General features: G+C 36.5%; 1 protein-coding gene across 1 annotated transcript in view; it reads left to right on the top strand.

Moving 5' to 3' along the window:
- Nucleotides 1-26,537, top strand: part of LOC122788883 (hyaluronan-binding protein 2-like) — a 611,288-nt gene that overhangs the window by 377,065 nt on the left and 207,686 nt on the right. Inside the window, exon 6 of the mRNA XM_044055827.1 lies at nt 298-336. Coding sequence (XP_043911762.1) covers nt 298-336 — 39 coding nt within the window. The remainder of the gene's footprint in view (nt 1-297; nt 337-26,537) is intronic.

Here is a 26,537-nt window from a genome sequence, read left to right as displayed (position 1 = left end):
ATTCGCAGTAGCAATGGAAGTACATCACCATTTAAGTAATTAATGTTATCATGTAGTTATAATCAGTTATATCAGCATTTTGCAGTTCTCCTTTTTTAATAATTTCTTTGTTTTCTTGTAAATCATTTTCTTCACTTTTAGCACATCACTGTTTTGTACCATTCCATACTTTGTGCCAAACTCATACTACAGCCTTTCTACAAGAAGTCCCCTGGTTATTGACTGTAGTAGCATCACATCAACAATGCCTTTTATTGTTTTTTTAAATTTGTTTCTCTTTTCTTCTTTTCATTCTAGCAACGGTGCCTGGCGGTAGACGGTGCCCACATTTCACACGTAAGTATTTTTGTACTGTATCATTCTTAACCACAAATAAGTCCTTGTAATGTGATTCCCCCTTTATACTATCTTTTTAAGAAGTTCTCCAAATGATACCCTTTATTTCCGGGCCTTTATACAATACAAATATAAGTACTTAAATCATGTATTCTTTTTATTTATGTATTTATTTTTTACCATTTATATGAGATTCCAGTACACAGGTATATATGAATGCAACTACGTTTAAAGAGTTTATCTGTCCAGTATGGTTTTACTTATTTAAAAAAATACATTTTGGCAGCTTGGTTAATTAATGTGATTTCAAAACTATACTGTCTTTGTGCATGTAGTGCTTGTTAAGCAACACCAGTGTTCTGACCTTTGAACTACTCCTGTAGTCAAATAGTCAGTGGAAAACTCTTAAGCATTCACAAAGCTAGGTTGACATTATTTTGCTGGCCCCTACTTTTTATTAGACTATGTCATACCTAAATTCCCCTTACTATTATCCATTTGTGCTATGCCATATCTGAATTTCACCACCTGGCAGCCAATTTGTTATATATATATATATATATATATATATATATATATATATATATATATATATATATATCAATCAACATAAGGCTAATAGTGCATGTACTTTTTTAAGGAGGTAGAGATATTAGGAATCATGTCTCATAATCCCTTGCTCAGATTCAGTCTAGGTAAAGTGTTATTGTGTCAGAACCTATGTATTTGTATGGGTCACTTAATTTGGTCATACCTGACCATATGTATTCCTTGGATACATATACAGCATGATGTCAGAATAAAATGGAAGTGCACCATGCTTTAACATTTTTGATACCAAAATTGCCCTTCTATTTTTGCCTACATCTAAGCTTTTTTTATGGGTCTACTGACTTGCAAGTTTCTTTAGAAAGGTTTCTATTCTCTCCAAATTGAACAAATTCAATAAAAAATTTCATGTCCACTTTTGTCATTTTTATAAGTAATGGCTTTCTTGTAATACAGTCTTCAATCTTATTCAGTTTAAAAAACAATTAAAGCATTTAACACTTTAACCTAAGACAAGAAGAGAAAAAAGATTTTTCTTTTAAGAAATAAACTCAAACCATATGGCAAGTCATTGAAAAACTTGCCTTCTGTACAGCATTTATTTTTTCACTAGAATTCTAGGGTTCATGAGTTAAATTACATTAACATAACTGATCTTAAACATGAAGAACAAGGCTGTCAATTTTTGGTGCTTTTCCGTTATCGGGGCAACACTTTAAACGCAGTTGCTAAGCTCCGAAGCTAGTGTCTTGCCATGCCCTTTTGTGTCTTAAGCTAACCAGGTGTGCGTAAAATATTTTACTGGATATTATTTAAAAAAGGAGACGTCACTTCTAAATTTTACTCACACCTGGTTAGATTAAGATCAAAAAGACATGACAAGACACTGAATTCAGAGCTCTAAAGTGCATCCCTCTTATGCAGCAGCTGGACAAATCAAATAAAAAAAAACATGCAACCGAAAGTTGGGAAAGCAGAACCTTGGTAAGACGCTGATAATATATGTTATATCAGGTACACAATTACTATTTTAACTCCTGTGCATTATTTGTACTTCATAACAATGGTTATGTGCTTTGTCAGGGAAACCCTTTTAAAGCAGTAGTTGCTGCTTAAAAAAAAAAAAATGCTTCACAGCTACCAGCTGTTTCAAAACAGCTGCCAGAAGCCAAATAACTGTAAGTAAGAAAATTGTGTTTTTGTGTAGTTGTAATGGGCTGCATAGTGTTTACATTATGGAGAAAATCTTTGTTTTGTACTTTACTGTTATCAGAGCAACACCTTATATGTGGTTGCTGAGCTCTGAATCCAGTGTCTTGTCATGTCTTTTTGTTGTTCATCTAACCAGGTGTGTATAAAATATTTTACTGGATAACATTTAAAAAAGGAAATGTCAACTCTAAATTGTATGCAAGACCAAAAACGCTTGTCAAGATACTGAATTCGGAGTGCAAAAAACACGTTTAAAGTGCTGCCCAGTAACGGAAAAGAACCAAAAATTGACAGCCTTGTTCTTCATGTTTAAGATCAGTTATGTTAATGTAATTTACCGACTGGCCCAAGCAATACCAGACTATGTCTGGGGGTGGCTTAAAGTCCCAGCATGGAAGTGGGATACTGGGAGCTAGGCCAGTGGGGGTGAGGTCCAAGAGGACCAAAAAAATTTAAAAAATGCTAACACAATCTGCTTTAGAAGATTAAAAGAAAGTAACATCAATGATTAATGCTAAGTTATTATCTGTACTTCACACAGACTAAGGCATCTTGCAAATTAAGCAAGCTAAATCTGGTTTCAGACTGTACCCTTTTACTATACCTCCTAGATCTTTGAGACCTATTAAGTTACCATTAGAATTATTCAGCCTAAGAAGTGATCTTGAGAGCAGTATCAACTATAGCTAAAGGGCTAGTTATATAGTCACCACAGTTAGTGATATTTGAATATGGGCTGTTATAAAGAAGGAATGCAACCCACATCTACTTGAACTACTACATGGAATGAGGCAGAAACATTTAAAGGTAAATAAAAGCAAATAGATACATGTAATGTTTCTCAAGTATATTTTCCTAATACATATTATACACACACACACACACACACACACACACACACACACACACACACACACACACACACACATACACACACACACACACACATACACATATAGTATTTATGTTTTGTTTTCAAAAAGTCTTAACATTGTGTTAAATTTAAGCAACTGTAAATAAGCAAGAGCTTCACAATGAAGTGATTATTCTGCATTTCCTATGTATACTGATGTATTTTTCCAGTGCTTCTTCTGTGTGGTGACATGCGTGAACGGGAGTAAAACTGTACTGCCAATCATTAGTGGACCGGAGTTCCGCTGTGGCGACCCCTAACCGGGAAAAGCCGAAAGACACAAACAAACTGACGTATTTTTCCAAGTTTGTCCTTAACTTATCAGATGTATGACATAATATGGCTTTGGTCAATAGAGCAACAGAAAAATCTTTGAAGTGCTTATGTGTTTGGTTATTAGAGCTTACAAATTATGTGGTATATGCCAGTCTACTGAATTGTAGGTTGATGCTAGCAAGCAAGGATTTGATGCAGTGTTGATGCAGGAATATGTGACAACAGCCTTTGAGGCAAGAGACTTAAATACTTCCCATATATATGTTATGCTCAAATTCTGATGGAGATGTTAGTCATAATTGTTGATTGTTAGAAATGTCATAATTTATCTATGATAAAAGGGTAATAATAGAATTTGATAATAAACATCTTCAGAATAAGTTAAAAAAAATCTTCACTTAAATCACCCACAAGCTTACTATTATCATTGCAGAGTATAACCTACAAGTTCAATGCAAACCTGGTAAGTTAATGCATATAACTGTTGCAGTGATTACACTATGCTGGCAAGAATATAAGGAAGTTTTGCTGGAGAAAGATCTAGATATGTTATAAAATGTGTCTTAAATTACTGTTTTCTGCTGAGAAGTTTCAAAATGTTAGGGCATATGCATTTAATGACTTTGAAGTACAGCTACTGCATTATGTCATTATAAAATTTTGTCAGGATTGTAGAATAATGTAAATTAGTTTGCCTTGTTACCAGAGCTTATTTTCTCTATACAAATAAGTTTTCTTGCATTCAAAGCATGTTATTTAACTCATTGCTTCCTATTAGAGTACACTCATCAGAAAAGCAGAGTTGCTGTGTTGCCCTGTAAGACCAGCCTTGTCTTTAAAGGAGACTTTCCTGTGCTTCTGAAATTATACACTCATCAGTGTTTTCAAAATCTAATTTCTAAAGTCCTGGTTCGGATGCATACCCAAAACAAAGACAGAAAGGTAACACCTACAAACTTGCATGATTTGTATGCAGGGTGAGTTGGTCATCGTGGAATGAACAGATCTGGAGTTAATAAAAACATTTCATTAAAACATGGAGGATCTGCAATTAATAACAACATGACATTAAAACATGGAGGATCTGGAGTTAGTAAAAATATGACATTAAAACATGTAGGATCTGCAATTAATAACAACATGACATTAAAACATGGAGGATCTGGAGTTAGTAAAAACATGACATTAAAACATGGAGGATCTGGAGTTAGTAAAAACATGACATTAAAACATGGAGGATCTGGAGTTAGTAAAAAGATGACATTAAAACATGGAGGATCCGCAATTAATAACAACATGACATTAAAACATGGAGGATCTGCAATTAATAACAACATGACATTAAAACATGGCAGATCTGGAGTTAGTAAAAACATGACATTAAAACATGGAGGATTTGGAGTTAGTAAAAACATGACATTAAAACATGGAGAATCTGGAGTTAGTAAAAACATGACATTAAAACATGGAGGATCTGGAGTTAGTAAAAACATGACATTAAAACATGGAGGATCTGAAGTTAGTAAAAACATGACATTAAAACTTGGAGGATCTGGAGTTAGTAAAAACATGACATTAAAACATGGAGGATCTGGAGTTAGTAAAAACATGACATTAAAACATGGAGGATCCGCAATTAATAACAACATGTCATTAAAACATGGAGGATCTGCAATTAATAACAACATGACATTAAAACATGGCGGATCTGGAGTTAGTAAAAACATGACATTAAAACATGGAGGATCGGGAGTTAGTAAAAACATGACATTAAAACATGGAGAATCTGGAGTTAGTAAAAACATGACATTAAAACATGGAGGATCTGGAGTTAGTAAAAACATGACATTAAAACATGGAGGATCTGGAGTTAGTAAAAACATGACATAAAAACATGGAGGATCTGGAGTTAGTAAAAACATGACATTAAAACATGGAGGATCTGGAGTTAGTAAAAACATGACATTAAAACTTGGAGGATCTGGAGTTAGTAAAAACATGACATTAAAACTTGGAGGATCTGGAGTTAGTAAAAACATGACATTAAAACTTGGAGGATCTGGAGTTAGTAAAAACATGACATTAAAACATGGAGGATCTGGAGTTAGTAAAAACATGACATTAAAACTTGGAGGATCTGGAGTTAGTAAAAACATGACATTAAAACTTGGAGGATCTGGAGTTAGTAAAAACATGACATTAAAACATGGAGGATCTGGAGTTAGTAAAAACATGACATTAAAACACGGAGGATCTGCAATTAATAACAACATGACATTAAAACATGGAGGATCTGGAGTTAGTAAAAACATGACATTAAAACATGGAGGATCTGGAATTAGTAAAAACATGACATTAAAACATGGAGGATCTGCAATTAATAACAACATGACATTAAAACATGGAGGATCTGGAGTTAGTAAAAACATGACATTAAAACATGGAGGATCTGGAGTTAGTAAAAACATGACATTAAAACTTGGAGGATAATGAGAAGACAAGCTCAGACTTAAATGCTTCTTGGCTAAAGCAGCTATAAAAACATTTTATTTAATAAAAGCTGCATAACTTCATGAATACCTTATACAAAACATTAAGGCTCACAGTGTTACCATTGATACTTGCCCTTTAATACTCATAGTTCTGTAGATTAATATTCTTCTGAAATGCTGTGAAAATATTATATGCAGAATTCACATAGATTTTGCAATACTGCAAAACAGCAGTACGTTACTCTCTCTTGTCATACACCATTGGAAACCTGTCAAAGAGTTGAATAATTCTCTGACTGATGTATTGGATCTCTCTGCTGCACACTTAGAGGTACACCCCTTTGTTTGATTATGACCCAAATCATTTTTGGCAAGAAAAATACAAATTTCTTTCATAAATCTGCAATATAAAATAAGTATTTACAGCTAGATCTTTAATACTAATACCAATAAGTAGCCCACTGTCTAATGAAGAGGCTTCATATTTTACATTTTTTACCATTCACCTCATTTATTGGATATTGCATATCTCATTAAGTGTGATTTCAGCAGGGGATTTTGGAGAAAAGTTTTCAAGTTGCAAATGTTTTTCTGGTTTAGAAGACCTCAGTAGGTTGTTTGTCTTTTGGCTTTTCCTGGTTAGGGGTCACCACAGTGGAGCTCCGGTCCGCTAATGATTGGCAGTTGGTTTTTATGGTGTCGAGTTGCCAGCCCGATGCCCTACCTTCAACGAAGGCACGCCCATTCAATGCATTAACATTTTTTCTAGAATCAGGTTGTATTGTGAAAGTAAAACATACATATGGCAAAATCAGTTATTATATTAATATATATCTATATCTAATTCATCCAGAAGACATTGATTAGTCAACTAATAGGCACTGTCTGAAAGAAGCTATTTGATTTGTTAAGTCAGCTATAACATTATGCAATTAGCTGGATAACAAAATCACAATATTTGTGGATATTTGACTTGAGTGTAAACCTATCCACACTGTAGAGGTGTTCATTAATGTAGAAAATATAGATTGGATAACCAAAAGGTGGTGTCTGAAAGGCACAACTTTGATTTCTTAGCATCAACTATAAATGTCTCATTTTACCTTCTAATGGCAGATCTGAAGTGCTTATGCTGCCATTTTAAGTTTTATTTCTCATTTTTTATTAAAGAAGATTTTTGCGATAGTCAGTTTGGTGATCACCTCGGTTTTGTCTTTTTGTTTTTTATATTTTTATAACACAATGACTAAGCCTACCACATTTGTATTGGGAGCAGGGACAAAGGTGAACCCTTTCAAAAATAAGTCACAATAAAGCTCCATTATTCCATGGTGACTAAACCCATTAAAATTTGTTAAAGCACCTGAGTTTGATGAAAGTCTCATCGAGGATGACCTCTCCCTCACCATCACTGTCCCCTCCTGTTTCTGGGCTCACTCTTTTGCATGTGGGACTGGACTAGGGTCTCCTTCATTGCAGTGTTGTTAGTCTGGATCCTTTGTTTTACTCTCAGGGACCTCAGAGGGGAATTGCTGGGATAGGATAAACAATCATCCTGCTGAACACTGTCATAACTCTCCTCAATGGCTTCATCATCATTTTTTTCAGGCAGGATAGTATTACAATTTGAGAATGTAACCTTCTTAGTTGGACTAGGATACACCTTCTTGTCATTATAATCATTATCAGCTCTTAAATGTGTCTTCTTTTTTATTTTCTTTACAATTTCACAGTGGTTGTCAACAAGATGGTGTACTTCCTGAAATTCATCTTCACAGGTGGGAAATAATAAGTCACAGACAATGTTGTCACATAAGACCACAATCTGCTCCTGTAACTTAGCTAATTCCCTATCAATGTGCCTTCTGAGAATCATCATATACTTGACTCCCATCTTGTCAAAAGCTCCTAAATGTCTCAGTGGAGTAGTGAACCATTTTGCAATCCATTCAGGTACTTCCAGAGTCTGAGTTTCTTTGGCACTCTATGTACCTGAATAAATTCTGGAAAAAAACTCATTATACAGTTGGGGACTGAGATGCTTTTTAAACATTTTCACATAAGAGATCATGTTTATTTTTAAATTTCCTTGTTTACCCTCATGGTTAACTGTTGTATTTTGTGCCAACTTCAATGATTTGATAAACTAAGCATTTAACTCGTCAGTCACCATTATATGGCTTTTAGTAGAGACCCTGCAGTTGTCAGGAACCCTGGACTCATTACAGTGAAAGGTAGCACTTGACTGTGCCACTGTGTCTGCAAATACAGGATGCCTGACTTGATCAGAATTCATGTGTATGTCAGTTCACTCTTCCTTTCCTTTTTCATTGCTGCTAAAATTTGGGTTCATCTTAGCAGCCTCCTCACAACGACAGAGTGCTGAAGAATGGGTAACACTCTGTTCGGGGTTACATTGATCAAGTGTACTACAGGTCTCTGGTTGACATACATTTAATCCCAATGTCACCATGTCATCTGTCATTGTCTTATCATGTAAAAGTGAAATTTCTTCTATTACCAAATCCATCTTCTGTGTTAACTGTAAAAATTGTTGCACCTTTATTGTTAATTCATCTGTAACTGCGCCATTTTTCTTTCATTAGTCGCACAGTCCCAATTCTTTCAAAAATGTTCTATGTTGACATACCCAGATGGGTAAATGATAAATCCAAGAAGAAAAAAATAATCAAAATGAAACATACCAAAAAATCCAAAGGAACAATTATTGCTTATGCTTCCAGCCCCCCCCCCCCCACCCCCGATTTAAAGGACAAAATCAGCATCTGTAGTGCTTTAGCCATTAGAACAGCTAAACTGTTAACACCTAGCTTAAAACCTTTCCCTTTTTAAAAATAGTTGCAGATTATTTTAACAAATTTCAAACAAGCAGACATTTCAAATACATTGAAGTGGAAACACTTTTAATTACTTTCATATATATTTAATATACTTTATATATTAATTTGATTACTGGTAATGCCATATGTCTTATATTACAAAAACAACCTGATCCTAGAAAAAAATTAAAAATGTTTAAAATTTATATATATATATATATATATATATATATATATATATATGTGTGTGTGTGTGTGTGTGTGTGGGTGGGTGTGTGTGTGTGTGTGCGTGTGTGTGTGTGTTTCTGTGTATTTTATTTTATTTTATTTTACATTTGTTAATCGGGATGGTCCGACTGTATACATGTCCTTTTTCAGCGGAGGCCCGGGGAGAAAAGCTCCAACAGAGTTACATTGATAATTAGGTACAGTAAATGAGCTGAAAGAACTTAACAAAAACATAGGCTATTTACATACAAGTACAAGACTGCCATTACTATTTCTGAGATTACTACAAATGTAACATTAATAACATATTAGCAAGGATGGTAGGCAGTATAATGACATAGAGTTAGACAGGATACATATTTCTTTATCACAGTATACAAAGTACTTATCATCTTAGCTAGTTGTTTATGTTTTAGTTAATGGCACAGAGCTAGTCTGGGTTTGAGCAAGGACATAGCCAGTGTGACTTGAAGTGGAGTTTTAGACTATTTTTGAATTGACTTAGAGAAGTTGCAAGCGTGATGTTATTTGGGAGAGAGCTCCATATTTTACCAGTGGTGTTGGCAAATAGCGCGTCACCACCTAGGTTGAGAGATTTAGTTGTTTGGACAAGGAGTCTGTTTGCTGAGCAAAGGCAACTTAGATTGGAGTAGGGAGTCATTAAGTTTTTTAGTGCTGGGGTATTCTCAGGTTGTTTAAGGATTTTGAAGGCCTCTATGAGTTGGGACTGGTGAAGAACGTGTGGGAATTCTATCCATCCAAGCTTTTTCAGGTTAGTACAGTGGTGTGTTCTGTAGGGTAGGCCTGTAACGAGCCTGGCAATGTGATTATAGCAGGATGAGAGCTTGGCCAGATCAGATTTGTTAAAGTGAGTGAGGACAGGAGAGGCATATAGTAGGGTAGAGAGAAGGTGTGAACGGGCTGTGGCTGCCCTGGCATTCGGGGTAAGGAAGGCTTTAATTCTATATAGGGTCCCAAGTTTCTTGTTGACTGACTTAATGGCTTGGTTGATATGTATATCAAATCTGAGTTTATTGTCAATGTTTACTCCTAATAGCTTTGTATAGGTGTCTGGGGAGATGATGGTCCCATTATTGGATTTTATAGTGAAGTTTTCAGTCGGAGATCTATTGGTTGGGTAGAAGAGAAGTAACTTGGTTTTGTTTGGATTTAAGATCAGGAGATGGTTGGCAAGCCAGTTTTCGACTTTGGTGAAGCTATGTTGGGTGGTAGTTAGTAGAATTGCAAGAGAGGCATTGGAACATATTATAGTCGATCTGATCTGCATATTGAATGCAGGTGGCTTCAGGGATGACTGTCTGGATGTCGTTTATGAAGACTGAAAATAGGAGAGGTCCTAATATGGAACCTTGAGGAACTCCTATGGTATTTGGTAGTAGGCAGGAGAGCTTGTTTTGCCACATTACTGCTTGTTGTCTCCCAGTGAGGTAAGCTTGAAACCAGTCAAGGGCTGGAGTATCTAGATACAGGGGTTTTAAAGTATATAGAAGTAACTAATGGTTTACCATATCGAAGGCTTTCGATAGGTCCAGGAAGAGAGCGGAGGATATTTTTTTAATATTCCGGTTAAGATGAATGTTTTTAGTAAAAGAGAGGAGGGCAGTGGTTGTACTATGATGGGGTCTGAATCCACATTGAGAGTCTGTGAGTAGTTTATTTTGGGTTAGATAGAGCATTAGTTGGTTGTGCATGCACTTTTCAATAATTTTGGCAAGTGGTGATAGTATGGCTATAGGTCTATAGTTGGATAGTTCTGTGGGTGAACCTCCTTTGTGGAGTGGAATAACATAGGATATTTTCCAAATTGAGGGGATTGAGGCCTCGGTTATGGTTCTGTTAATTAGGATTGAGATAGGGTAGGCTACGACATCTGCAGCAATTTGCAGGTATTCAGCCAGCAGAAGATCGGCTGAAAGGGTGGTTGGCTTCAGTTTTTTCAAAAGGGATCTGATAAAGGATGTGGACACTGGTTGGAAGTTAAAAGAGAGTGGTGAGTCAGGTATAGTTTTTATAGAAGTGTAGGGAGGAGAAAGTTGGTTAGCTAATGACTGGATGGTTTCTGTGAAGAAAGTATTGAATGAATTGGCTATATCTTCTTGGCTCTTGTCAGATAATGTTCCTGGGGTCAGAGTAGTGGATTTGCCTGGTTGGAGAAGTTTATTTATGCCTGCCCAGTACTTTTGAGGGTTATTCTAATGTTTATGTTGCAGATTGTAGAAGTAAATTTTCTTATCTAGTATGATGGCTTTTTTAGTCTCATTTCTAAGTTGTTGGAATTTGATACGATCTAGGGGTAGTTTGGTAGTGCGCCATTTATCCCACGCTTTGTCTCTAGTTGTTATTTTGGTTTTGGTGTCTGTTGTTAGCCAGGGAGCTAGTTGAGTTTTAATTCTTATTGAGCGATTAGGGGCATGCGAGTCAAGTATAGTAAGGAATGAATTGTTAAATGATGACACTGCCTCATCAAGGGGAAGGAACTTTAGTTTTGTCCAGTTACATGATTTGAGTTCAAGTTGAAATTTAGTTGGGTCAAAGTTTTTCTTGGATCTGATAGACCTATAAATAGGTAAGCTTGTACAATTAATTTTGTCTTTCATGATGTATGTGAGCAGGTGATCACTAAGATCATTAGGGAGAGTTCCAGACATATAGTTCTGGGGATGACTGTTGGTGAGTATCCAGTCTAGTATACTCTCTTTTTGGTTATTGTTACCTGTACGTGTGGTAGATGATATTATCTGAGAGAATCCATGTAGGTTAACAGGGATGGGGTTGGACTGTGCTGTGCATTGGTTCCAGTCAATATTAACATCTCCCAGGACAATGGTTTCTTGAGGGTAGTTGTTGGCTATCCAATGTAGAATGACCTCTAGTGTTTCTACATTGTTCCCAGGGGGAATATAGGTGACAATTAGGTTAATGCCCTTATGATTATTTAGTAGAATTTTTAGAGCTAGTATTTCAGCGTTAGATACCTGGGGTGGTTGTATAGGGTTAGTTATGATGTTAAGTGTGCTATTATATAAGACGGCTATTCCACCTCCTCTTTTCTTTACTCTATCTGCCCTAAGTATATTGTAACCAGGAGGCAGGATCTCATTGTCTTTGGTTGATGGCCGGAGCCATGTTTCAGATAGACACATTATGTTGGGGAGGTATGTGGCTAGTACAGCATGCAGGCTATGTATCTTATTGTTTAGCCTTCTAATGTTTAAGTGGCATATTAGGAGGGAGTTGACCAGTCGGTGGGAGAGTGGTGGGCTGGTAGGATTTTGAGTTAAGGTTGGGCCTGGATTAGGATGGATGTCCCCATCGTTGGTTATGTTTTTTCTTAGATACGCTAGTAGTCTAATAACTTTGAATAGTAGTTTTAGTTCATATTTGGATTTTGGTGTTGATTGGAGTGGTTTTTAGAAGCAAGTGGTTGGAATTTATAATTTTGGGGTAGTGTAGTAGTGGGCAAGTTCATGATCAGTGGAGGTAGGGGGTCTTGGTTTGGCATTTTGGATAAGAGAAACCTACGAATGTGAGATTTTCATAGCTAGTAAGAAAGTATGGCAGAATTAAGAGTGGTAAGATAAGAGGAAGGAGTTTATAATTATTTATAGACATGTTATATGTCATCAATGGGTGGGGTCAATGTGCTTCAGAGGAATAGTAGTGGTTAAACAGTAAAGTGGTGGGGGGGGAATTGGAGAGGAAGTTGTGTAGGTTGGAGAGGAAATAGGGATGTGGCCTAGTGGCTATAAATGTAGACACAGTGGGGGCGGGTGGGATAAGGGGGCAGGGGAGCGAAGCGAGCCCGAGCGTAGCAAGGGTGAAGCGGAGCGGGGCTAACCCAGTCCCAGTTTTTGGTCCTATGAGTGGGGTAAATAGTCTGATAGTGTAAGTAAGCAGATTGGAGTACAGGCTTGAAATTCAACATAAACATATACAGTTGTAAAATGTCTAATACAATTCAACATAAATAGGCATTTACAGTTGTAAAACACTTACTGGAGAGACACTGAGCCTTCATGGGGCCTGTAGCAGAGTGGATTGTAGTTTTACAAATGGTGCCTGCCACAGGTAATATTTATTAACTCTGGGATTGTCTTAAGGTAATAAACAGGGAAGGGGAGGGGAGAACAAGGGTGTGAGCAGGCAGTTCTTTGTACTGCTGCTAATGAGCCAAAGCAAGACAAATATGTGTTAAGAACAATCACAATTGACCAAGGACTGCTCTGAAACTGTAAGTCTTGTCTTAATTTCTCAGGTGGAAAACCAGGATAACCTTGTATCAGTAGGCTACTGTGGTATAGTTTAAATAAACAAACACATAGTATTGATCAGTTATTGATACTATTTGCTAACAGAAGGGAATAAGAGAAAGTGGAAGATGTGTGTGTGTGGTGGTGGTGGTGGGGGGCTGCTTACAGCCAAAGCACAGTGCTCTCCAGGGGAAAATGAAGATTGGCTCAAACAGTTAGACACATACTCAAAGTTAGCTGTAGCTGTTTGCAGACAGTTCAGACCCGGACTGCACTTGTGTATACGTGTATATGTGTATACATATCGCTCTCTCTCTCTCTCTATATATATATATATATATATATATATATATATATATTTTATATATATATATATATATATATATATATATATATATATATATATATATATATTTATATATGGAGACAAGCACCAAGGCTGCTACAACATTTCTCATAAACGAGATGTTGAGCATGGTGCAAAGAAAATGAGTTCTAATTTAAACATATAAAAAATATTTTAATTATAATAAATACAAAAGGATAAATGCTTTCTGCATTTGTACTTTTTTTTGGTAATGGTGAAATGGCTGCCGCATACAGTTATAGTAAGTCTAGCACCCATGTTCCACAAAATAATGTGATCCTTCATATTTTTTTGAGAGTCTCTTCTGTTATGAAAAGTACAAATGTCGACCTCCATGCCTGCATGGCAGATGACTTTTTGAAGTCATTTATTTATTTTATTTTATTTTACATTTGTTGATCGGGAAAGTCCAACTGGGTATATGCCCATTTTCAATGGAGGCCCCGGGAGAAAAGCTCCATATATTCAAAACATATGAGATTTACATAATATAAGAGTTCAATCTAGCATATCAGATGAAAAAGAAACAGTATAATTATAGTAAAGACACAGTTCAACAGGAGAAATAATGTATATGTCAGAGTATAATATCACAAGAAAAGCTCCATATATTCAGACAAGCAAAATTTCACATAATATAAGAGTATAATCTAGCATTTCAGAGGAAAAAAAAAAAGCGTATTTATAAAAAAAACACAGTCTGACAGGTAATGACATATGTCAGAGTATAATAACAATATAAGGTGCAAGACATTTGCCTAGTAGTATTAATTTCTCACACAGAGAAAAGAGTAAACATCGTACTGCAATCATCTGCTAGTTAAAGGATATGAAATAGTAATGAAATACTGATAACCTGTTGACAGCTAATAATAGAGCTGGCAGCTAATTAGTGGTACAGGAGAAAGGGGGGTTAGTTGGGGTATGGACAAGGACATAGTCAGTGAGATTTTAGATCCACCATTGAGACTCCCCAACTAATTAAAACTCTTAATGGCGGATCCTGAGTTAAAGGGACTAGTAGTTACTGAACCTCATTTTGTTTACAGGAAAAGGATGAATTTACAGAGACTATTATACTATCCTAGAGGTTCTAGTGGTCTGAATGAGCTTTATCCATCTATAGGTATGCAACCATGCAACAAATGTAACTTTTATGAATTTGTTTGTGTAGATTCTTATTTCACACATCCCATTACCCTACAACAAGTTTGGCTTTAGAGTAACTGCTACTTGTAATACACAACATGTGGTTTGCATAGCCTGCACTGCATTTTATGTAGGAAAAACTGATAGACGTCTAAGGGACAGGATTAGGGAGCACCTGTACAATATATGTATACAATCTACTAACAATGCATTATCGAAGCATATGACACACACTAATGACCAGCATAGTTTTAAATTCCAGGTTCTACAAGTGAACACGCCCATCATCAGAGGTGGAGACATTAGAAATTACACAGAGAAAATAGAAGTTGACTGGATCATCAGGTTAAGGGCAGACCAGAACCCAGGTCTTAATGATAAATTCTCCATTAAGTCAGCTTTGAAAAATAGGAGATTGATTGTCAGATGACATAATATACATTGTTATAACCAATGTCCCTTTCTGATGAGATTTGATGTTGAACTTATATGTATTCTTTTATACATTTTAAATTAAAACTTGAATATATTTAAATATATATTTTTATAAATTGAAATATTCTTGAAAAACTGTTTTACTTTTGTAAGACAAATTCAAGTATCTATTCTTACTTATGTTTACATTTTATATTTATGAATGCATTTATGTATGTTTTTATTTCTACTTTTAGGGCATGCTTATGAGATGACTTTTTTTTCCATTTAGTTTTTAAATAGATTAATTGTAGGAAGTGATGTCATATCTAGGTGGCTATATATTCTCTGTGTCCACTTTTTTGTATGTATTAAAGGTCTGAGGAAGCCCAATAGGGTGAAAGCGCTAACCTAATTCGGCATATTAAATCTTTTTTCATTTTAAACTTTGTCCATTGGATTTATTGGAGTTTACTACTTGGAATTGTTTTATCTGAGAACCTTATTTTACATCTACAGCCTTGGTGTGTCACTGAGCTTTCTGTTTGGGTTTATCTTTGTTTTTTAGCATTGGAGCACTTACTCCAGAGTCACATGCTCTATTGACTCTGATTTCATATCTATCTATCTATCTATCTATCTATCTATCTATCTATCTATCTATCTATCTATCTATCTATATGTGTATTCCTTGGAATAGATCACTATTTATTCTGAGCTAATTATATCAACTGGCCTGACACAGACTAGAAGAGATGATGGAATCTGCATCATCAGCCTAAAAATATGCCAGCAATAATTCTGAGAGACACTGCAGTTTCTAGCTACAAAATGAATATGAATAAATTGAGGGTCTATGTTAAATCACTGAATGCTTAAAAAAGCAAATGATGATTTATCGAACCCATGTAAGCGAAAGCTTGCAATCTCGAATGCTTGGAAAAAAATCGCTGTTCCACCAAAAAAAAAAAAAAAAAATTAAAACATTACATAAAGTGGGAGGCTTTGTCCACCCCCAGTGTGGGGGGATGTGCCCCCCACCCCCCCTACTTAAATATACCAACTCCGAGATTGCACTACAGTCACAAAAAAAGCAAAGTAATGGAAGAGGCCAAGCGATTTCTTTCCCAGAGAAAGAAGTTGCTTATATGCTGTTTTGCTATTTTGCCTTTTTGTGCTTTCAAGTTTTATCAAGATGCATCCAAAAGAATGTGTCTTTGATCATTTAATAGTAACCCTAAATCCCATGTACTTAGTATGATTTCACGGCTGCAATTATAGACTTTCCACATATGAGGATTGGATGAGTCTTTCACAGTGTTAATTGCTTTGATGATTTTCTCACTTCTGTTTCCCAACTTTTAAAAGAAGAATATGTAACAATCATAGAGAAAAAAATAATTTCCATCCTTGATGGATGAATCAAATTTCCTCTTTTGTTATTTGCTCAAGTGAATGTCCTCACGTTGAACATCTTATCTGATATATTACTCCCTCCCTTCCCCCATTCTCTCTCTCTATCTCTCTGCACAGTATAATTAATAGAGGGTTGCTCTCCTATTTATTTAAAGCATCAATGTCTATAAAATATATGCCTTAGAACTTTATATATAAAAAGGGGTCATCCTGTTTCAGTAGCATGATTTGAAACATAAAATCTGAGTTTCTTTTTATTTGTGTCATGACGTATACATTCTTTTAGCTACTGTGTTATGTTTTAAGCATGATTCTCACAGTATAGTTAAATACTGAAAGATCTGTTTTAAGCATTATACAGTTTGTACTAATGCTTGCTTATTTGTTTTTCCCTTTCATACCATACCTCATCAATTATCTGAAAATTTACATCAGTCTCTATTTGGTTTTCATTTAAAAGTTTTTTTTCCATTTTTGTATCCTTTTATATTTTGACTGAAGAGAACCATGAACAAAAGTACTTTTCAGTGTTTAAATTTACTGTTATGCTGTCTTGGAATATTCTTCTTTATTTTCATACTAACTGCATATAAAGTATCAACCTTTGTGTTGATGCGAGGTTTCATAGTTTAGCTGAGATAAAGTCACATCTTGGTGTGGAGGCAGGTATTTTTGTGTACTTTTACCATACGAAGTTAACCATCCTGGATGGTGTGTCTAAAGGCAAGGGGTCCATCCATTCAGTGGACTGGATGTCCATGGACAGAAAACTAGCAGTTAGTTCTAAAGTTGAATAGTATGGCATATATTTATTTATCACCAAACTATTATCTAATAGAGCTAATAACATGTTAAGAATATCTTATATATGGCATACACAATTAAGAATACCCTTTAAAACTACTCCCATACCCCAATTAAACTATGTGGGATTAATAAATCTGGCACAACACCTGATTCACTCCTAAACTCACAATATAATTCATGTTGATGCTAATATACATTGTCCAAAGCACAACCTAATGGATGTTTAGCAATTCACTTAATTATGTTCTTTATAGATCTTAACATTTAGCATCTTACCCTCACCTAGAATGATGCCACAGTACAAAGACAAAATGATCAATTTTAACAATTGGCTAAAATGTTGGTGTTATTCAAAGGGGATCCGTCAGCCTGGGATGACATGCTCGACAAGCCACGTTGCTTCGCTAGGGATGGCTTGCACCTGTCACCACTGGGCTTTCGGATATTGGCAAAGGCTCTTGCCACCCCCATAGTGCCTTTTTTAGGCAAGGCTCAAAAGTCAAACCCACCCCATAGATAGCACAAGGAACAAGAAACTAAGGGTAATGCTGCTAAACGCCAGAAGTCTTAACCTCAAGATGCATGCACTCGAAGCTCTCCTCAGTATGGAGAACATCGATATCTGTGCAGTGACAGAAACCTGGTACAAGGCTCCAGAGAGCACCCCAGCACTACCAGGCTATACCTCATATCATGCTTTTTGGTCCCAAAACCCGGACCGAACCACAAAAGGAGGGGGAGTTTCCATATTTATCAAGGATATCCACACCTCCAGGTTAGTGGCATTGCATGAAGTATCGGAGACCATCCATGTGCAACTAACAGTGGGCAAGACTGCTTTTCAGTTTATAACATCCTACAGACTACCCTCTCAAAGTCAGGAATCCCACTTGGCTTTCCTGAAAACATTGGAGAACATGAAGATCTCTCCGAACACCATTATATTATGTGACTTCAACTACCCAAACATTGACTGGGAGCACTACTCAAGCCCCAGCACCTTAGTCCAAAGGTTCCTGGAAATTATAAACTCAAATGCTATGGAACAACTAGTCACCACTCCCACAAGAGGGGACAACATACTAGACCTAATCATTACCAACATGGGGACTCTATGCTCCACACCAGAAGTATATCCCTCATTGGTAAGATCAGACCATAAATTAATTTCACTGAATGTCCACATCCCGACCCCACCCCCAGCCCAGAAAACCACAGTGAAAAACTTCTCAAAAGCGAACTTTTCACTTCTCCAAACTGAAGTGGAATCCTTCAAGGCCCCAGGGCCAGTGGAAACTACGGCCCAAACTGCAGAATCCTATATAAACACATTCTACGGACATCTCCAGGAATGCATGGATCATGCTATCCCAAACAAAACCAAGACTCAATCATCCAAAGGCAGGCGTCCAGTCTGGTGGACCCCTGCCATAAATAAACTGTACAACAGAAGGAGGAAGCTACTACATGATAGAGCAAAATCCCTAATAGGGAAGGCATCTCTGATCAGTACTAGCAAAAAATTACGATCCCTCATAAAATCCTCCAAGGCCAGCTTCGAGAGAAAAATTGCACAGGACACCAAAGACAATCATAAGGCTTTTTTCAGTTATGTTAGAAACCTGGGATGCAACTCCCAGACTTGTACTGAGTTGATTCTAAATGACAAAAAATGCACTGAACCCACAGACATCGCCAATATCCTGGCAGACAGGTTCAGTGCAAACTTCTCCACCTCCCCCCAAAAGAGCAAGTATCTATCCCGGCAGAGGGCTGCCTCCCAAACATCTCTGATGCTCAGGTGAAGGCTGCCCTCTCCAAAGCAAAAAACACTGCTTCCATGGGACCAGATGGCATCCCAGGTTGCGTCCTACATGAACTCCAAGAGGAACTAATCCCTCAAATAAAACAGCTATACAATCTCAGCCTCACTACAGGATATGTGCCCACAGAATGGCGTACAGCAACAGTGGTCCCACTCCACAAAGGTGGAGCCTCTACGGACCCTGGAAACTATCTCCCCATAAGCCTGACTAGCTTAGTCTGCAAGGCTATGGAAAGGATCATCATGGAGCTCATAAACAAAGACATTGGGGACCTACAGACACTAGATCCTACCCAGTTCGGCTTTGTCAAGGGCAGATCCTGCCTTTTGAACCTGGTTGACTTCTTCAAAACAGTCACCAAAGCCATAGATGAAGGGAAGGTAGTCCACACAGCCTATCTGGATCTTGCAAAGGCATTTGACACAATACCCCACTCGGGCATCATAGATTAGCTATCCAGCTTAAATATAAACCCCTATGTCACAAGATGGGTCGCAAACTGGCTCAAAGACAGAACCCACAGAGTGAGAGTTGCTGGTGCCATGTCAGACTCGAAATCGGTCACAAGGGGCATCCCACAGGGTTCTGTCCTGGGACCACTCTTGTTCGGTATATACTTTTCTGAGGTACAGGCAAACGTGGGAGGACTATGGCTCACCAAGTTCGCAGACGACTGCAAACTGGGTGCCATAATCAACTCTCCAGCTGACACAAACATCCTTCAAAAAGGTCTCACAGAGACAGATAACTGGTGCCAGCACCATGGTTTAAAGCTAAATGTCAAAAAATGTATAGTCATACCCTTTGGCAAAAACAATGTGCCCACAAATTACCACATAGGCAGAAACCCATTAAGTACAGAGAAAGTTATTAGGGACCTGGGAACCCAAGTTGATAGCAATCTCTCCTTTGAAAACCACACTGCCAAAGTGGTTAGAAAGACCTTCTACATAGCCCACCTCATCACGAAGGGTTTCACATCTAGATCAAGAGAGGTAATCGTGCCTCTTTATTCATCCCTCATCAGGCCCATCATAGAATACAATGCCCCTTTTGGGATGTACCTTACCTGATACCTGCAGCAATTAGAAAGACCCCAAAAGTATCTCACCAAGAGGATCAAGGGTCTCAAACAGATGCCATATGCTGCTTGGTTAAAAAAACTCCAGCTCTACTCAGTTGCATACCGCCTACTTCGAGGCGATCTATGCCTGACATACAAAGCTATGTCAAATCCAGAATTAATGGACATGCTCCACCTCAGTAAATCTAAATCCCTTAGAGCCACACACTCGAGGGACTTGAACTTCAGCACAGAAATAAATAGAACTTGCTGGAGGGACAGGTTCATAACCCAGAGGCTCCCTTCGCTCTGGAATAGAATTCAAGTTCATGTGAGGCAGAGCACCTCACTGAATCTCTTCAAGAAGAATCTCGATAGGTGGATGGGGGATCATAGGTTTGTCCCAGAGATTACTCCCGTGTCACTATTAGACAGAGGCACAGTAAACTAAACCTTAAAAAGGGCACAGTATTCTCAAATCAAGGGGTGGCGTAAGCCATACAGAATCGGGCTAAGCTTATAATTGCCCCAGGGCAGATAGCCTCGTATGAACCTATGAACCTGTTTATATTATGCAAATGACCATATTTCTCATTCCCACACTTTAATATTCTTCTACATTAATTCACTGTGTTTTCACAAAAAAGTTTGTCTATTAAAAACATCAACAATATAAATATAGAAGACTATAAATGTTTAATATATTCCTGCTATGCACTCTTCTCCCATAAACTCTTTTGATTTCAATAGTTGATAGGGGTAAATATTCACCATGTACTTTGACTTGGTGCTATAATTTGCTATATAGTTTCATAATCATACAACAGCTATTTATTGTTGGTTTGTAGTATACATTATTTTGTATTTCTAGCCTCATTTTTAATCTCCTGTTTAAACTCTCTCAAAATATTACTTTCCAACGCTTCTTAATAGTTTCACAGTTTACCTAAGTTTGTGGATTTTACATATATTGTATAATAATAATTTGTATCAAAATGATTACCAAAGTACTTCATGGTTACTTCCAAGATAATATTGGCATCTTGGTCATAAGATCTTCAAGAATAAGGCAGCCAGAATGTTTGTATACAAGATATCCCTGAGATCCTCACTGACTCTTTTACTAGATAATCAAGCAATAACAATTTTCAAAGTCTCATATCTCTTTTTCCATGCTATTACTGTTATAGATTTCAAATTTATGTTATATTCCTTTTGAATAACTACTAAGTATTCTTTATTTTTATTAATATCAGTATACTCACATAGAGATTTAATTATTTACTTTGCTTAATTACTTGTTTCTGTTTTATTTTTTCTGAGTAGATGGTGAATACAAATCATTTAATATGTTTTTCTTCAGATACATTTTTAGATAAACTAGTCCAAGCTTTCCAAGAATATTTCATGTCATTCTTTGAGTTCGTTAGCAAAACATATAATTCTCTGCCTGACTCTCTTTCTCTATTAATATGTCATATTATATCTTGTCATTTGGTAATCTTTTTTGCCTTTATCCAGTTGTTAACATTCTAACGTCTTTCAATGTGCTTTTGCTTGTTAGATTTCATTTTCTCTTTAATGGCAGGGAATGATTATGGTAAATTGACTGTTTGCCACTGGAATTATATTTTTTAAGCCTTTATGTCAGCTCTTCATATTTAATTAAAGCTAGTTTTGAAATACACAATGCAGTCTAAAATGGACAATAAAAAAGAAAGAAACAATTGGCACCTTCCACCATATATCTTTTCATTCATACCTCTCAACTGTCCTGATTTTCGCAGAATGTCCGGATTTGTGCATTGTATTGCTGGTCTGTTTCTCATGAAATTTGTGGACTGAAGTCATAAAATAATGTCATAATTTTGAGTTTTCAGACTTCATATCAATCAGAAAATGCATGCTAACACAAATCCTGTTATTCTAGCAATTTCCTAAGTTTGTAAGAGCAATATTTAAAATGTGTCCCAATTTTGGGCCTTTCCCCCTATTATTCTAGGCTTTCTCCAGATTTCTTTTGCTAACAGGTTGAGAAGTATGTTTTACTTTGCAAGTGTAACAGCAAATTATAGACAAGTAGTACTTTTAACAAAGTGGTTTAACCACTCAGAGTTAAGATGGTAAAAAAAATGGTAGAAATATCAGAGCAAGTAGAGGATATCCATAAAAAATACAGAGTTATCCATGAATCTGTTTTCATGTAAACTTCATAAAAATAATACAACAAAAGAATTAACACATTTACCAGAATACAGATGATTTCTTTTATTCCTTTTGTTTATTTCTTTGGATTAAACTCTGATTAAACATTACCAGAGCTGACATAATCACTATTTCATAGGTATTGTATTTACTAGGTTATTGATCTGTGAGTATCTTACGAAGCCTGCCCTTTCATTCCCATTGCAGTTTTTTATATTTTCCATACAAATAACCCAAGAATGGACTGAGAAGAATATAGCGGGGTATTTACATTTCTTCTATTCATGAGAGACAAGGGTGTTAAACTGTAGGTGAAACTGTGGTTACCCATTTATTCATTTGATCATGCATGCAGTCATCCAGATTCCATTTGAACAGAGTAAGAGCAGTACTGTGTTTTATGTGGGGTGGAAGGTAGTTCAGTAGAAGCAGTATTCTCTGTGATGCAAACCTATCCGTCCAATATGTTCTGTTTATTTTGCAAAATACATTGAGAGTCATTGACTCTGGTTATGATAACATTGGATCTGCAAATGTGTAATAGGTCTGACAGAAAAGGATCTGTTGAAGCACTATATGTCAGGCAGAGTTCACCTCTCAGTAGCCTGTATGATACTTGTAAGAGTGTCAAGGCTTTCAGATCGTCTTAAGCATCATAGAGATTGTATCCTGGCCTTAGATAGTGCCTTGAAAGCTTGCTCTTGGGAGGCTTTGGGGGTGTGTGTGTAGGTGATCTGAGAATATATGAGGGGCAAGGGAGTGAAGTTAGAAGTAAATTTGGCTATGTCTTCCAGTTCCAAGTCTGTGATATAATTTGCTATTAGCTCTGCACAATTCGGGGCATTGTTACTGAGATTTTTAACATTCTTAAAATAACACATTGTGATTATTCTTCACACGGGTGAATATGTTTACCTCATATCTGGCTTTGGTTCAACTGATCATAGTTCAAGTTCTTTCTTTGGTCTAGCGAGAGTGTTTCTGGCATTTTGAGAGTTATATTTATTTTTCCCTTTAATGAGTTTTTTTCTTTTATTATAGAGCCTGTTTATATGTGGGTTCCGACACAGGGATTGAATTTTACATTTGGCATTGGATTTATTTCTGAGGGAGACAGATGTGTCTATGCAGCTATTTAAATTGCAATAGAATTTGGCAGTGAACGATTCTGAATAAGCAGTTTGGTCATAAATATATATGGTGCTTTTGAATTTAGCCAGGCCATGACTCAGTTTTATTAGATTTACCTTCACATAATATTTGAATGCCAAGGTACTGGAACATGCTTCAGGCTTCAGTCTTATATAATGAGGGGTAGGTGAAGTGACCTATGAGATTTTTTTTTTTTTTTTTTTGCTGCATACAAGTTAGGCAAGAGATATGAGACAAAAGGGACAAGGAGTGGGAGGAGATCCTATAGTTAGCTATGCTATGATGAGGGGTCTGTTAATAGTAAGTTGGAAGTGGAGAATTTCCAGGTCATTATGTTGTCAAGACTATGGAGACTCTACAACATTTATTGCCTTTGTCGAATGTGAAGGGCTTGAATGTCTGATAAGCATCAAACCTCTGCACTGATGACATGTTTCAATGGTCTTGAACTAGGCCCTTAGATAATGCATGTATCAATGTTTTCCAGAGTAAGGAATGCTTGTAGGAGTGGAGGTTTTTGTTAAGGCTCCTATTGTTGAGCAGCAATAGCTTAATGATATCCAGATTCTGTTCATTTATGTTGAAAACATTATAAGACTGACATTGTCTAAAAAAGTCATTACATGGTAGGCAAGGATTTAGCTAATATATGAAAGCCTCAGTGGAAAAGGTGTAAGGCATCCTTTGCAAAGCAGTTCAGACTCTGTGCCATCTCTTTGAAGGCTGATTTATATTGTACCTCCTTTGAATGATATCAGAAGTTAAGACATTTGTTGAAATCTTTTGTTTGTATTACACCATAAATCTTTATGATGGTGGACTTAGCCAGGTAAATAGCAGCCTCAGACATATACTCCATCATGTCTCTCTTCCTATAGTCCAAGTAGTTACATCTCAAGTTAATTACACCTGCAAGTACTATGACTGTGTTATATGTGTACTTGTGGTGGCAAAGACTTGAGTGCTTGCATCAGGTAGGCAACTGACTGTTACCCTCTCTTTGTGCAGGCTGCATTTGTGTATCTCACTATGGAGTCACCTGTAACTAAGATATTAGATTGTGTGAAAGTTTGCCTTTTGGACTTTTGAACTGATTTAGTGTGACTGTTACATTTATGTTTCATGGTGAATGTTGCCTGTGATATGTGTTTGTGAAACTGTTGAGGATGTTTGCTTTTTAGGTTACATTTAGAAGGCTCGCAGCTTTCCTCCTGTAGCTCCCTTAAAATGAAACAACTTTGTTGTGGACTGAATGAACATTTTTAGAATCTCAGTGATTTAAAGAGCAATTTTAAATTTTCCTTATGAAATACAAACTAGGTGAAACATGAATTCATGTAACACCAGAACACAAATACTCCACTTTGAATGTAGCTGATAATGCAAATTGGAAATGTTTAATTTAGATACATTAAAAAAGGTGCTTAATGCATGACTGTTCATATATTAATTTTGGTATGACCTTATAATAGGCATTGTAGCTAGTTTAATATACAGGAAACAGTTTCTTTCCTTAAGTTCACTTTGTTTATAATGCAAAAGCCAAATTAAATTTCACTTTCAGCTTAAGAGAAACATACTTCTTCATAACACAATTTCTGGTCCCTTACAGCCCCACTTTTAAAGGCTGTCAATAAAACAAAATAATCTTTGAAATTCCAACTCTGCTTAATCTGTCTTCCTCTTTCCAATACATCTATAGTTAAGCTTCCGGTACTCTAAGTAAACCAATAGTCAGGCTCCTACAACTTGTTGAATAGATCCATAAGACTTTCCTTGATTCTCTTGGAATTTTCCACAATATCTTCCATCAGGATGTACTGAATTTCCTCAATCTTGGCCTTAAAATCCCACTTTGTGAGATGCAGAAGTCAGCATTGTGGACTTCCATCCCCATTCCCTCTTTTCAGGTGATTTATACTATACTTTGCTATTCTGTTACATGTTTTCACTACTGCATTATGTTGTGCACACACATCACAATCATTTTTTGCCATACATACGTACTGCATATACAGCACATCAGTACAGCATTTCGGACATGTCAGCTGGCCACTATGCAGCAAGTGTTCTCCTCCCAGCACAATACCCCTCTCCCCTTCCCAGCACAAATTCACTGGTTTTATACTGAATGGGATGGCTTATGGGTCATGTTGCCAATGCCATAACTATGTCAAATGATAAAATGAAAGATCTAGAGTGCCTAAGTCCACCTACATAATTTAGTGTTCATGTTCTCTTAGTAATACAGCTGTGCCAGTTTCTTCATAAATATTCTATAAGGGTTTGGAATGAATAGTTGCTGCTTAGCCAGTACAGCTAGTTATTTTTCAAGTTTAGAATATCAGTGGGATTAGGCGAGTCTGCTTAACTGTTTCTCCTTCCTGTCTGGCTATATTTTCTTTGGTCTTAACACATTGTATCATTCTCCTGCTGTCTTTCCTAAAATGTTTCCTGTTTATCTGTAACTCTGTTAAGCCACAAACATGCTGATTAGTACGCTGATGTGAAATAGAGGGTATAGCCTCTTTACCTATACATATAGATGAAGGCATTTCTTCATCCCCTATTCTTTCTGCTACAAAAGGCAATGCATGCCAATGACTTTCTTCTGCTTTTGGCTTTGTGAAGTCCTTTGCTTTTATCTTAGTAGCTTCTGCCTCTTCAAGTACCTACTGCTACAAGTCCAGATTTTGACTAGCCCCCATTTTGACACTACAGACAGGCACATAGGAATCTTGTTTAGGGTCACCTTCTTCTAGGAATCTTGTTTAGGGTCAATTTCTTCTTTCAGTGAGTTTTTCTCAATGGGTGTCCCTATCAAATTTTGTGCATTGACATATTTCATTATATCCTATACAATTTTAATAGTTGAAGTCTTATGACAAGTTTCTAACTCATACACTACGGATTCTTTATTTTCAGTTTTGCATTGATTCTTTCATTAATTTATAAATCAGGGTTTTCTAATGAGAATCAGTAACATATTTCTGATATCATACAGTGTGTCTGCCCCTTATA

This window comes from Protopterus annectens, chromosome 14.part0 (genome assembly GCF_019279795.1).
Source record: "Protopterus annectens isolate FY-2018-M chromosome 14.part0, PAN1.0, whole genome shotgun sequence".
NCBI classification, from domain to species: Eukaryota; Metazoa; Chordata; order Ceratodontiformes; family Protopteridae; genus Protopterus; species Protopterus annectens.
Note: the sequence above shows the minus strand (reverse complement) of the source record. Positions and strands in the feature narration are given on the sequence as shown.